Raw genomic sequence first — 13557 nt, 5'->3', positions numbered from 1 at the left:
TGAGGGTGTGTGTGAGTGTGTGTGTGTGTGTGTGTGTGTGTGTGTGTGTGTGTGTGTGTGTGTGAGAGAGAGAGAGAGAGAGAGAGAGAGAGAGAGAGAGAGAGAGAGAGAGAGAGAGAGAGAGAAAAGATAGATAAGAGACAGGAAATAACACGTTTAAAAAAATCAAACAAGGACATTTTAAGCCATTTATTTATATATATAAATATAAATGTCTTTAAACGCCACTGAATCTCAACACCACTATAAAAAAATTAACCTTTCTCTTATGAATCATTTTATTCCCAAGCTAATACTGCTAATTTTTTATACAGCAGAATCATTAGATTGAACTGGGGAGCTCTAAACAAGAACATTTTAATGTTCAATAAAAACAAGATTTACTGCACACCTGTAATTCTGAGTTACACCACCAAAAGTACACTGAGAGGGAGAAGCACCCATATCCATGGCAGTATGCCAGGGGAATATGAGAACCAGTTTGGAAGGATCTGAATAAATCACCAGGCTGGCTCCACACTTAATACAGGACAAATAGTAAATTGAGGTGAACTGCTTCTACATCCAGAAACGTCATGGCTGCAACTTTATGGCTTCCAAAACTTAATTACTGAATGGTAAAGCAGTAAAAGTATCACCTACTTTATCCATCATGTCCCAAAACTGGTTCACACACTCCTAAAAATGAAAAGTAGTTTGGCCTGCAATCTCTTACAAAACTCTAACAATTGCATTTTCAAAGCCACATTCCTGGTTCTTGGAACTACTATACCTTAATTATCAATGGAGATAGCAATTCAGTGGTTCAACCAAATCACAAAAGAACACAAATTTGAGGTTTATTCCAAAAACTAATTCAAATGAGATCCAACTGTACTATACAAAAATTCTAAGCTTGTATTAAAGCAGCAGTCCCATAGAACCAAGAACACTGTATCTGGGATGCCACATGACACTTCCTTCAGACAAAAGAAACTTCACTCTTGCTCTAGAATTGGCAGGAATGATTTGGCTGACCAAGGCAAGAAATAAATCTCACACAGGAGCAGCACATGTGACTGAAGGCTCACAGTGCCTAGTGCTTCTTGCATGTCACGGTCAACTTAATTGATAGAATAATGATGGCGGTAGCCACTCAGTTTCAAAACTCAATTCTGGGGCACCAGTACACACACCAAAAGGGCCATCCAAGTGTTATCCTTGTCACTAAGAATTAACCATTCAACAAATCAAACTCAAACTTCTCTTCATTATGAATGCTCCAGAAAACCAATTCCTTTCAGTCCTTCAAAGAAACTCCATTAAGGGTGATTTGATCCTAGGTTCCCTTGGGAGAGAGGAGCTGCTCAAGGCATCCTATCTTATCTAAACCAGGACCCAGCAATCTCTTCAGTCCCGAGAGCCACCATCAGGGATAAGAATCATGAAGGAAAGGAGGACAAAAGCAAACAGAGTGCAGGAGAGGGCGACGCTCCAGCGTGCAGAGACACTTGGTCATTTGTCCCGTCTTAGGCCAGAATTTGGATGCCTGGGCTGGGACACCATACACCCTTTAAGGCACCACATGCACAGATGATCTGAGATCTCCCATTGCCAATCTCTGACTCCAGAGGAGAGTTCACAGTTCAAACAGAAAGTCCTGTTGCAGAGTTTGAAATCTGAGCAGCATACATTCCAGGCACTAAATTTTGATTCCAGGAGGATACCCACAAAATTTAAAACTATCTCCTAATCAGACTTTTAAAAAACTTTAAAAAAATTAAACACACACATACACACACACACACACCCCAAAACAACAAATAATGTGAAGAATTTGATACATTTCCTTAACATAAAAACTCCCCTCTCTGACTGACGTCCCAATAACCATATTAAGCCAGTAAAATCATTTGTAGGTCAAGGGACCATATAAATCACCCTATTGAACACATAGTCATGATCACATAAAATGGATGGGAGGATTGAGGGATAGCGCTAAACCTGAACAGAACACATGCTCTTCCTAGAGCAGCTTCCACTGACAAAAACCAGGAGATAGCCACAGAGAAGATGACACATTGACCTTCTTACCCTACTTCACCACCAGTACCATTACCTTTTTCTTTAACCAGGTCTTTAAGTGACTGCCATTTCACATCAAAAGGTATATTTGTAATGAAGGCTCTGTATCTTTTAGTTGGGTTGGCATATGGCTCAAAGCGATTGCCTCCTCTTTTTATGTTTTTCTCCTTCCTCTTCTCATTCTGAGTAGGTCGTTCTTCACTGAATTCAAGAGAAAAAAAAAGTTTTTCAGTTAATACAAGGAAAAGCCACTATTTGTCATACCAGATTTATTATCCCACACAGTTTTGTATGACATGGTCAATGCTGGTTTTGATTTGTAATACAGCAAATGAAGGATGGAGACAGAGCAGATATCTGCAATTATGCATTCCCTAAAATGTACCCCACTCCTGAATTGGACATAGTGGCATATGCCTACATTCCTAACACCCAGAAAAAGGAGTCAGAGTCAGCCTCAGTTACATGAGAACAAACCTTCCTACCTATCATCAACCCACCTTCAAGAGAAAAGTGCTATCCTAGGCTTAGGTATGGTGTTCTTTATGCTAACACAGAGTTATCAGAAAGTGAGGCAACTGCCCAGGAATGAGGGGTGGGGAAAGGGGACGACTGTCACCTAAGTTTACCAAACACAACACTATCTGCCAAAGCAACTCTCAATGTTTCTTGACAGATAACATGTTAACTAAAGTTCGTAAATTATATATCAATCCATTTGTCACCATCCACCAGAGAATTATGGATAGAAAGGTATTTAAATAACTCAAATTTTTCTCAGACATACTCAAATGCAGATTATAACAGGTAGTATACCACAAAGTTGATAATACACCCAATGCTATTTTTTCATTTGTCACAAGACTAATGAATATTTTCTTACCAAATCCTTATATACAATTTTTTAAAAAATATTACTTTAGTCTATGCATAATATTTTTTTTGTACTACATGCTTGTCTGGTGTTCCAGGAGGACAGAAGAGGGTGTCAAATCCCTCTGGAACTGGAATTACTGATATATCTGAGCTGCCACATTTGATTAAACTCAGGTCCTCTTAACCATTGAGTCATTTCTCCAGATCTGTAACATTTAACTCTGAAAGTCTCCCTTTCAAGCAAATAATACAAAATGTACTCATAGAAATTTTTTTTGTTTTTTTTTTTTTTTTTTTTGAGACAAGGTCTCACTATGCAGCCTTGTATGGCCTAGAACTGGCTATGTAACCAGGCTGGATTTGAACTCTGCCTCCTAAGTGCTGAGTTATAGTTTGTGTATGTATGTGCTTGAGTACTGATGCTGTTTGGAATGTATGTGTGTGGTAAAAAGGAGACAACTATTGGGAGTCAGCTTTCTACTTCTACCATGTTTGTCCTGCACCTTTAATCACTATGTCTGAGCCATCTCACTGGCCCTTTATAGGCATCGTTATCATAAATACTCCAAATCCGGAAAGTATTAAAAATTAGATTGATAAAGTACCTGAAGCAAATTTTAAAATGACAATATATGATTATCTGTATGTATTATATAACACCTTTTGGCTGTTTTTGTGAAAAATAAAAGCAATATTCAAGAAATTAAAAATTCAGCTGGGCAGTGGTGACTTATGCTTTTAATCCTAGCAGAGGCAGGCAGATCTGAGTTGGAGGCCAAGTTGGTCCAGAGAGGGAGTTCCAGGGTATAGTATATTGGCCTCATTTTCTTTATTAACTTACAGTTGTTTCTGTGTGTGCTTATTTGCAATCCATATTCTTTGGTAAGATGTTGACAAAACTTTGTCTTTTCTTCCCTTAAAGAGAAAGTCTCATTCAGCCCAATGCAGCCTTAAACTTTAGCCAAGGATGATGAAGTCCTGCCTCTGCCCCTCTAGTGCTGAGGTGACAGGCCCACACCACTACATCTACCACTCCTGACTGTTTTTAAACTTCAGGTTATTGGGCTGACAAGTTAGCTAATCAGGTAAGGTAAAACCACTTGGCACCAGGTCTGATAAGCCAAGTTCAGTCCTCGGAACCCACATGGTGGAAAGAAGCTGTTCTCTGACCTACCACACACCCCCATTTGTAATTAGTCTATTATTTTATTCTGAATTTCACTAACATATTTTAGATGTATGTACTTTATAGACACACAGTTCACTTTTAAAAGAATCATCGGGGCTGGGGATTTAGCTCAGTGGTAGAGCGCTTACCTAGGAAGCGCAAGGTCCTGGGTTCGGTCCCCAGCTCCGAAAAAAAAAACCAAAAAAAAAAAAAAAAAAGAAATCATCTTTGCATGCCATTTCATGGTCTGGGGATAGGGATGAGGGTTAGTGTTTGGCAGTCAGTCCTGAAGATTAAATACAGGTTTTGCACATCTTAGGGAAAACTATCTTCAGCTCTTTATTTTTAGATTGGAACTGGTCTGAACTGTCTCTTACTGCCTCAGCTTCCTAGACAGATATTCTTGTTATCCTATACTCTGAATTTCAGGATGCTTAGAGGCATCCTGACTCTACTCAATAGCTAACAGTTAACAACTCAATCCTCTGTTAAGATTCTCAAAGGAAAGGGAGAACCAATGGCATATGCCTAAGGGAGAGCTGATCAAACATGTCAGGAGTATCATGGAAAAGTAATCTACAATGTTACAAAGTGGGGTTAAGAAGAACTGGAGCAGGGTTGGGATTTAGCTCAGTGGTAGAGCACTTGCCTAGTTTAAGGCCCTGGGTTCGGTCCCCAGCTCCGAAAAAAAAAAAAAAAAAAAAAAAAAGAAGAACTGGAGCACTTATCTGGCTAACAAATGACATCAAAGTTGTCCCCAGGACAAGGAAAAAAGAGAATAGAAAGATAATGATGATAATATATGCTCTTGGCTCTACCTACTGAATACTGGGACTACTGGTATATACCACCCAGCCTGGATTAAATTTACACTTTCTTTTCATGTTTTTAAAACTTTCTAACACATGCCAGTAGTTTGACTTGTAACCTTAACATAAACTAACAAATCTGTAATCTTTCAAAGAAACAGCAGACACAACAGGCAGATCTAGTTAAGGCAGCTAATCTATTTTAATATATGGCTCTCAATTCCAAACTGTCAAAGAAAATTAGATCCTGACACCCAGTTAGCTAGCTACTCAAAGTTCTAATCAAGCCCAATAAAATAATCTTTTCAAATAGTGTAATAAATTGCTGTATCTCATAATATACTGTTAAGACCTAAAACACGTTAGGTACCTACAAGACATTAAATCAACATTTGTTTAATACAACTTTGGAACTGCTTTACTGTGTTGCTTGAAAATTGACAATTTATCAAGTCATTGTTCTGCCACACTAAAATTATACTATATACAAAGGTCATAATTTATATACATTAAATGCCTTTATACAATTTTATATAAGCCACGAAGGACTGCTCTATCCAGTATACTAAAACAGTATCAAGCCTGGCATGGTAATACATGCTTTTAACCCCAGGACTCAGGTGGAGTTCTGAGCTCCAAGCCAGCCTGGACAATGAGTTCTAAAACAATCAAAGATATATAGAGAGACCCTATCTCAAAACAACAAAAACAGAAAACAAACAAACAAAACACCTACTGTCACCCTAACATCTCTTATGTCTTCATGACACTCCCATACACAATTCCTACTCATATTATTTCTGGAATTTCTCAACATATGGGAAATCTCAATACTCTGAAATTCTGATCACATTTTCCGAGATAAAATGCATCTTCCCCCTCGAAAACAACCTCTTATAATTTGGAGGTTTTAATGGAACACTATTCTAGGTACAGATTCTCCCCTTATCAAAACACATAATCAGGTCCGTTTCCAGTGTGACTACTAGCCAACCAACATAGCCTGTATCCACAGTAGCACACAGGCTTGCTTTGAGAATCAACAAGAACTAGTCAAGCAGTGTATACTCTCAGAATTCAGGAACAAGAAGCTGGGAAGTAGGGTAAATTAAGAGACCAATCTACTAGTGTTTCAGACCAACCAAAGATACATAAGAGCTTGCCTTTAAAACAAACAAAACCAAAACCAGCAGGATTGTGATGGTTCTCTGTGAATTCCAGGGCCACATAGAAAAACCATCTTAAATCCCTCCCATCCAAAACAACCAACCAAACAAACAAAAAAAGTGTAACAACATTTTTTGTTGTTAATAAACATCTTCCAGGCAGGTAGAGGGCATCTTTAATTCCAGTACTGGGAGGCTGATGAAGGAAGATTTCTTGAGTTTAGAGCAACATGATTTAGTTTAAAGCAAACATGATCTACAGTGAGACCCTGCCTCAACAAATATAAATTAGCAAGCTGTTTCTATTTCTATTACTATGACTACAAAAAAATACTAAGACAAGAGGCAAGTTGGTATATGTCAAGAGCAAAATATGTAAGGAGCAGTACTGTGGATAACTAAGAGCTAGAGTCACATATCCAAGCCTGAATAATACTCTCATTTGTTAAGTGGAAGCTACTACTAAGTCACAACGAAAAGAATTAGCACACAGCACACCAATAATAATTTTGAGAAGTGTAAAAAGGGAGACCTGTTTGCTCCTAGCCTTTTACACTGTAATCTCTTGGGAGGTTTTAAAACATTCCAACCAGTCTTCATCACTGAAGAAACCTAAGCACTGAACTCACTACCAACTACCACAGGGACGGTTCAGTTTTAACTAATACTGCAAAGCAGTGTAATATTACAATCCATCTGGGAAACCCTTGAAGAGAGGGAAAAAAGGTAAAAGCAAGCTTATCTTTGTAGGCTGGTATCTGTTTCCGTAGTCAATAAAAAAAAAAAAAAATTAAAGGACAAAGTAACAGCAAAGCTCTGACAGCACAAACCCAAATAATACAGAGCTTCCATTTCTAATCTTGAGCTAACAATCTAATGTGCCTCAAAAGTACTTTTCACCAAGTATACAATCACTTTTAGAAAGTACAGCAAACAGAGCAGAGCATGATGGTACACATATGTATTCATAGCACTCGGGAGACGGAAGCAGCAGGATTCAAGGCCAGCCTGACCTACAGAGTGAAATGCTGTCCGAAAACCCCAAACAATGGGGCTGTAGAGATGGCTCAATGGCTAAGAGCACCGATAGCTCCCAACTTCCTGTAACTCCAGCTCCTGGTGATTTGACCCGCTCTTTCTGCCTCCAAGCACATACAACACTTAAAAATAAAAAGGGTTTCATTAGGTATGTAGCTCAGTTTTAGAGTGCTTGCCTAGCATGCAGGAAGTCATCAGTTGATCTCTAATATCAAAAACTAAATAAATGGGCTAGAAATTTCCTCCAGTAACAAAATACCCATTACTTGGTAAATACTTTATTAACAAGTGTTTAAGTACTCTCAAAGTCCTAAAACTTCCCTTACAAATTTGATGCAAAACAAAAATTCAGAGACATGGGCGTCAGATTTTATAACCAAAATGTTTCTTCAGACCTTCTCAAGCTGGTATATTGATATATGAGTATGAAAAGGGTTCCACAAGGGCAGAATCTTGTTTTCCTCCTTGAAGAGAACTTTTTCTGGGCCCAGAAAGAATGCCCTGTAAATGGAATCTAGGGACTTTGGAGTGAAAGGCCATGCTATGTTTTCATCCCTCTTTTTCAGAGTCTGGGACTAGCTCAATTTCCCATTGACTGAATGGCAACCTAGACTGATCTCACTCTTTATAGCCTGGCCACACTTTGCATTTTGAATCCTGCAGCTCCAACTCCTCCCAAAAGGCCAGGACTCTTCAGGCCGTGCTAGGACACTTATAGAAAAGCAAACCAAGGTCCCTAGACAGACCTCCAAACAAGATTCCAAAAAAGGGATGATGACGCCTGACTATTCTAATTTCTGAAACCCCGAAGTGGTGCCTCCACCCGCACACTTTATGTCTTGTTGCGTTGCTAAGGATGAACACTGAGCAAGTAAAGCAGGGATCATTTCTCCCCATTGATACCAACTGCGCACTTTAGGAAGTAGGGATATAAAGAGGAGGAAGAACTCCAGTCCCGGTGCCCGAGTTCATTCTGAAGAAACAATTCTTGCAGGATGAGGGGAACACCGGGGTCTCGGAACCCCGCAAGGATGGCCGTGTAGACACCTTCGCGCCGCCGTTTGCTGACCGTACACGTGACGCCCCGCTCGCGCACGCCTCCCGCCCCTAACTTCTTAGACCTGGGAAACCGAGACAGAATATTTCCACAACCATGGGTTGTATGTTAAGGGGTTGAAACCACTCGGTCCTAATGGCTCAACCCTCGAGACCCCAGTGAGAGGTGCAGCGGGCCTTGGGCTCCCGCAGCCTGCGCGCCATCACACTGCTCCAAGAGTAAAATACCAGGCCATAGGCCTGAGGCCTCGACGACGCGCGCAGACAGGCAGGAGGCTGAGGCAGCTGAGGCAAGCGCTGTCGACAGGGGGCGATCCGGGAGGCTCTCCTGGCTTCGTCGTCACAGCCTCGGCCGCCCCCAACTCTCGGCAGGGAAAAGGCCTGCGCAGACGCCGCGCCGCCATGGGAGAAGAGAAAGCGGCCAACAGACCTAACGGAGCTGCGAAGTAGCCTGGCTGGAGTTAGAGAAGGATAAATTGCTGATGAAATACTCACCCCTTCGGGACCGGAGCTCCGTTGCCGCTCGGCACGCAGGGCGCGCCGCTCTCTTCCTCCATTTTGGGCTCTGTCGCTGCCACTTCGGCCGCCGCTTCGACCCCTGCCGCCATTTTCTCCGCGTCTGGGCTTTGTGTGAGGGATCCGGCTGTGCTGATCTGCGCCTGTGCACTCACGTGACCCCGAACGACCAGTAACGCCTGCGTGTGCGACGATCGGCTCCCGCTTCCTGCTCGTCTCTAGCCACGCCCCCTGGACGGCAGACCACGCCTCCTCGAGTGGCAGCCCTCGCCTCCCAATGCCCGCGGAGACAGTTTGGGTCGTGGGACAGGGGGAGAGATATGTATCGCTCTTTCAAACTTATAATAGGAGCGCACATACTGACCTAGTCATTCCAGCTTACTTTATATTTTTCTCTGTTTTTCTTTACTCATTAACTTTCTTGAGGCAGGGTCTCACTATGTAGCCCTCCAGCCTCTCCCTACTTAATCAAGTGCAGGAATTAAAGGCATGCACCACCACGCCTGGCTATCATGTATTTTAAGTTTGTTTGGGGTTTTATTGTTACTGAAAGAGTGAGTATCTGAGCTGCCCACCTACTCCTCTTGAGTGCTAGAATAGGCTAGGGGAACTGTTTGTTCAGTGCTAGGAATCAAACCCACTTACTTGAATATGCTAGACAGTCTACCAGCTTCAATCCCTGACCCTATACTGTACTTTTATCATATTCAACTCCCATTACCGTTTTATTCCCCCCTCCTCATTTCCACTGAACCTTTTTTCCAAGTTCCCCCACGTACTTCCTTGTCTTTGTTTTATGACCTACTGAGTTGGGTTCACTAGCAAGACCATAGATTAGGGGTTTTATTTACCAGGGCAACTAAATAGATGGCTACAACACTAAAGAAAATGACACCTCTTTCCCCCAGCAACTACTGCCAATAGGTTTTCAGGGAGGAATGAACCACCCCCAACATGATAGGGTTCTATCTTGTGCAAGTAGCCACACGTGCTGTGACAACAGCCATGGCATATCAAGGAGATATCAGCTTTCCTTAAATGGAGCTGGGCAGAAAGATAATGAAAATTATGTTGGCAGGAATTATTTTTATTGGGGAGGGGAATGATTGAATACGGGCTTTGAGCATGCTATGGCTTGCAGGTAGGAGTTGATTTTCTCTTTCCACCAGGTGGGTTCCAGTAATCAAATTTAGGTTGTCAAACTTGGCATCAAACACCTTTACCCACTGAGGCAAAGCCAATCCTGTATGCGGAATTCTTGACAGGTTAACATCAAAATAAAACTCTCCATGCAATTCAAAGCATTAGAAGAGATGTATAACAGAAACCTCCCTCCCATCCCCTTTTCCCTGCCTCCTCTTTTCCCCTTCTTTCCCTCCTTCCTTTCCTCCCTCCCTCCTTCTCTATCTCTCCTTGATATCATGTCCTGGAGCAGTCCTACATCCCAAAGTTATGATGAGAAGTAGGTACCAAGCTAGGTAGGCCAGAAGAGTGAAGATGCTTATGTGTGATTATGTAAGGTTTTTCATGGATATCAGCTCACCAGTCACCTAATGTCTGATCATCTCAGCTCTGTTCCTCAATCATATTGTTTCATATTGTTTCAGCCAAGAAGTCTTCCTACAGGCCAAACAGATTCCAGTCTCTGAGTCTTTGACTTCTGAAAAACTGGCTTCCCCTCGAGCTTCCTTTCAGGGCAGCAAGATATTGTTTTTATGTTCCATGGTACCCTCATCCCATGGATGAGCCTATATACTAGGCAAGAGATGGGTGCAGAAAACAACAGGAAAGACCAAACTGTACTGGATCTACTGGGATGATGAGACTACTGTTCTGAGGCTCAATTTGCTCATCCAGAAGTAGGGTTAATGAAAGACTACTGCCAGACAGTAGTGGTACCTGCCTTTAATTCCAGTACTTGGGAGTCATAGGAGGTGGATAACTATGAGTTTGAGGCCAGCCTAGGCTACAGAGTAAGTTACAGGACAGCCAAGGCTACACAGAGAAACCCTGTCTCAAAATAAATTTAAAAAAATAATAAAAAATATAAATAAATAAATAAATAAAAATGCTCCTCAGAAACCACCATTCAGGGCTGCCCTGGGCATTAAAGGCAGGAAAATGCCTAGAGTCCTGGGCTGTTACTCAGCATGCAACAAGAGCTCAAAAGTGAGCTAGCCAGGTATGGTGGCATGTACCTGTAATCTCAGTAATCCAGAGGCAGAGGCAAGAGGAGTACCACAAATTTGAGGACAGCACATTTACATTATTCCAACTAAAAAGAGAATGAGGAACAACAGAAGGTGTTATTACCACAGCCACAGTCTACATCTTTCCTGAGTCTGCCAGGGTACAGAGCACAAAGCTTACCATTGGGGTAACCCCAGCTCCTAAAGCTATAGAACTTCAGATAAAGTTTTCATATGCTGGGCCTCTGTCTTCCCGCCTTTAAAAATTGACATAGAAATATGTTCCTTCCCCAGAGAAGAGGGGAGATCTGAAACAAGCTCGGAATTTGGTCTCATCCATGGTAACCCCAGACTGGTATAGAGTATTACCATTAGTTATTATATGGGATCTAGCAAATTGAAAATACAAAGTACATGAAAATTGTCCTTACCTTTTTTCTTTTGGAATGAAACCAGGACCTCCCATATGCTAAGCATATTTTGTACCATTGAGCTACAAACATGGCCCTTGTAGACTGTCAAGCCTTTTTTATTATTTTTTGTTGTTGTTTGTTTTGTAGTTGTTACCATTGTCATCACTATTGTTTGAGATAAAATATTTAAGCTGTTCTAGGGGTTGGGGATTTAGCTCAGTGGTAGAGCGCTTGCCTAGGGAAGCGCAAGGCCCTGGGTTCGGTCCCCAGCTCCAAAAAAAAAAAAAAAGAACCAAAAAAAAAAAAAAAAAAAAAAAAAAGCTGTTCTAGAACTCCCTATATAGACCAAGCTGGCCTTGAACTCGAAGAGCTCCCACTGCCTCGGCCTCCTAGCTGGGACTAAAGGTATATGCTTCCTCATGCAGCTTATTTTATCTTCCTAAGACATGATCTCATTATGCAGCCCTGGGAAGTCTGGAACTTGCTATGTATTTCAGGCTGCCCTCAAACTCACAAAGATCTGCCTGCCTACCTCTAAATCTGTGCACTGGATTAAATATATGTACCACCACAACAGGCCCTTTGTGATTTATGTGTGTGGGTGTTTTGCCTGCCTGTGTGTCTGTGCACCATGTGTATACTTGGTATCAGTGGAGACCAGCAGAGCATGTTGGATCCCCTGAAACTAGAGATTCAGATTGTTGTCAGCCATTACATGAATCCTGAGAATCAAACCCAGGTCCTCTTCAATAAAAGAACAGCCTAGTGCTCTCAACTACTGAGTCATTTCTCTAGCACACACTCCCCCCACTTGTTTTATTCATAAAGTCATTTGTTGCTGAGTATATCACTCCATGACAGATCATTTCCCCAGAATATGTGCAGATCAAATTCAATCCCCAGTAGCATTTTAAAAATATATGTGCATATAAATAACACACACACACACACACACACACACACACACACACACACACACACACACACTGCCGGGCATGCATACCTTTAGTAACTGCAGGACTCAGAAGGTAGAATCAAGAGAATCTCTGAGTTCCAGCCTGCCATAGCTACTTAGAGACCCTCTGTGTATCTGTGTCTGTGTGTATATGTTTCTCTGTGTGTGTGTGCATGTGTGTATGCTTCTGTGTCTGTGTGTACTAAAATTATATTTAAAACTTTATTTAATGTTCCTAGAAGTCTAACCCAGAACTTTGTCTTTGTTATTCAAGTACTCAATCACTGAACTACATCACTAGGTAAAATAACTTTTTTTTTTTCTTCTTCTTTTTTCTTTTTTCGGAGCTGGGGATCGAACCCAGGGCCTTGCGCTTCCTAGGCAAGCGCTCTACCACTGAGCTAAATCCCCAACCCCTGTAAAATAACTTTTAAAACTCATTTATTGTGGCTAGAGAGATGATTCTGTGGTTAAGAGCACTTGCTGTTCTTAGAGAAGACAGAGGTTCTTTTTCTAGCCCATGTCAGCTAACCACCATCTGTAGCTCTATCTAGCTCCAGGGAATCTCTTGCCCTCTTCTGGCTTCCTTAGGCACTGCACGCACATGGTACACTCACTTATATGCATGGAAAACAAAACACTCATACACAAGAATGAAATCTTTGGGGTTGGGGATTTGGCTCAGTGGTAGAGCGCTTGCCTAGGAAGCACAAGGCCCTGGGTTGGGTCCCCAGCTCGAAAAAAAAAGAAAAAAAAAAAAAAAAAAAAAAGAATGAAATCTTTACAAAATATTTTTAAAAGATCATTCACCATAAATCTTGCCCAGGCCAGTGGGGTGGTTCAATGGGTGAGTGCACTTGTGCAAACCTGATAGCCTAAGTTGATCCCTGGAGCCCATATGAAGGTTCAAGGAGAGACTCTGCTTTTCTAGTAAGGTTTCTTCTGACCTCTCCCAGCAATAACAATAATAAATAATTTAAAAATACTAATAACTAAGCTAACCCCATTTCCTGTTCTTTGACTTTTTTCTCCTCATGTATGGGTATGTGCATGCCTGTTTATACCTGTGCATGTACATGCAGGGGCCAGAGGCTAATGGTGTCTTCACTCATCTTCTCCACCTTATACACTGTCAAGGTGTCACAACTGTACTCAGAGCTTTACCCATAAGGTTAGTTTAGCTGGCCAGCTTGCTACTAGGATTTCCTAGACGACAGAAACACACACACTTCTAATCTCTACAGATTATAGAGATGGGAAGTCTTCACGCTTGTGTACCAAGCACTTTAACCACTGAGTTGTCACCT

The 13557-nt window shown here is 41.5% G+C and overlaps 1 protein-coding gene across 4 annotated transcripts in view; it reads right to left on the bottom strand.

The window, feature by feature from the left end:
- Window positions 1-8841, bottom strand: part of Hnrnpm (heterogeneous nuclear ribonucleoprotein M) — a 37856-nt gene extending 29015 nt beyond the window's left edge. For 2 of the 4 annotated variants that reach the window (XM_032910022.1, XM_032910028.1), the window contains exons 1-2: window positions 8673-8839; window positions 2099-2265 (exon numbers count right to left, since the gene is read on the bottom strand). In XM_032910022.1, the coding sequence (XP_032765913.1) occupies window positions 2099-2265; window positions 8673-8785 (280 nt within the window). In that variant the 5' untranslated portion in view covers window positions 8786-8839. Of the gene's footprint in view, window positions 1-2098; window positions 2266-8672 lie in introns of those variants that run through there. The other 2 variants (XM_032910036.1, XM_032910045.1) reach the window with 2 other exon arrangements.
- Window positions 8842-13557: the final 4716 nt, after the last annotated feature.

This window comes from Rattus rattus, chromosome 1 (genome assembly GCF_011064425.1).
Source record: "Rattus rattus isolate New Zealand chromosome 1, Rrattus_CSIRO_v1, whole genome shotgun sequence".
Taxonomy (NCBI): Eukaryota; Metazoa; Chordata; class Mammalia; order Rodentia; family Muridae; genus Rattus; species Rattus rattus.
The sequence above is the reverse complement of the archived record's forward strand: the minus strand, read 5'-3'. Positions and strand labels throughout refer to the sequence as shown.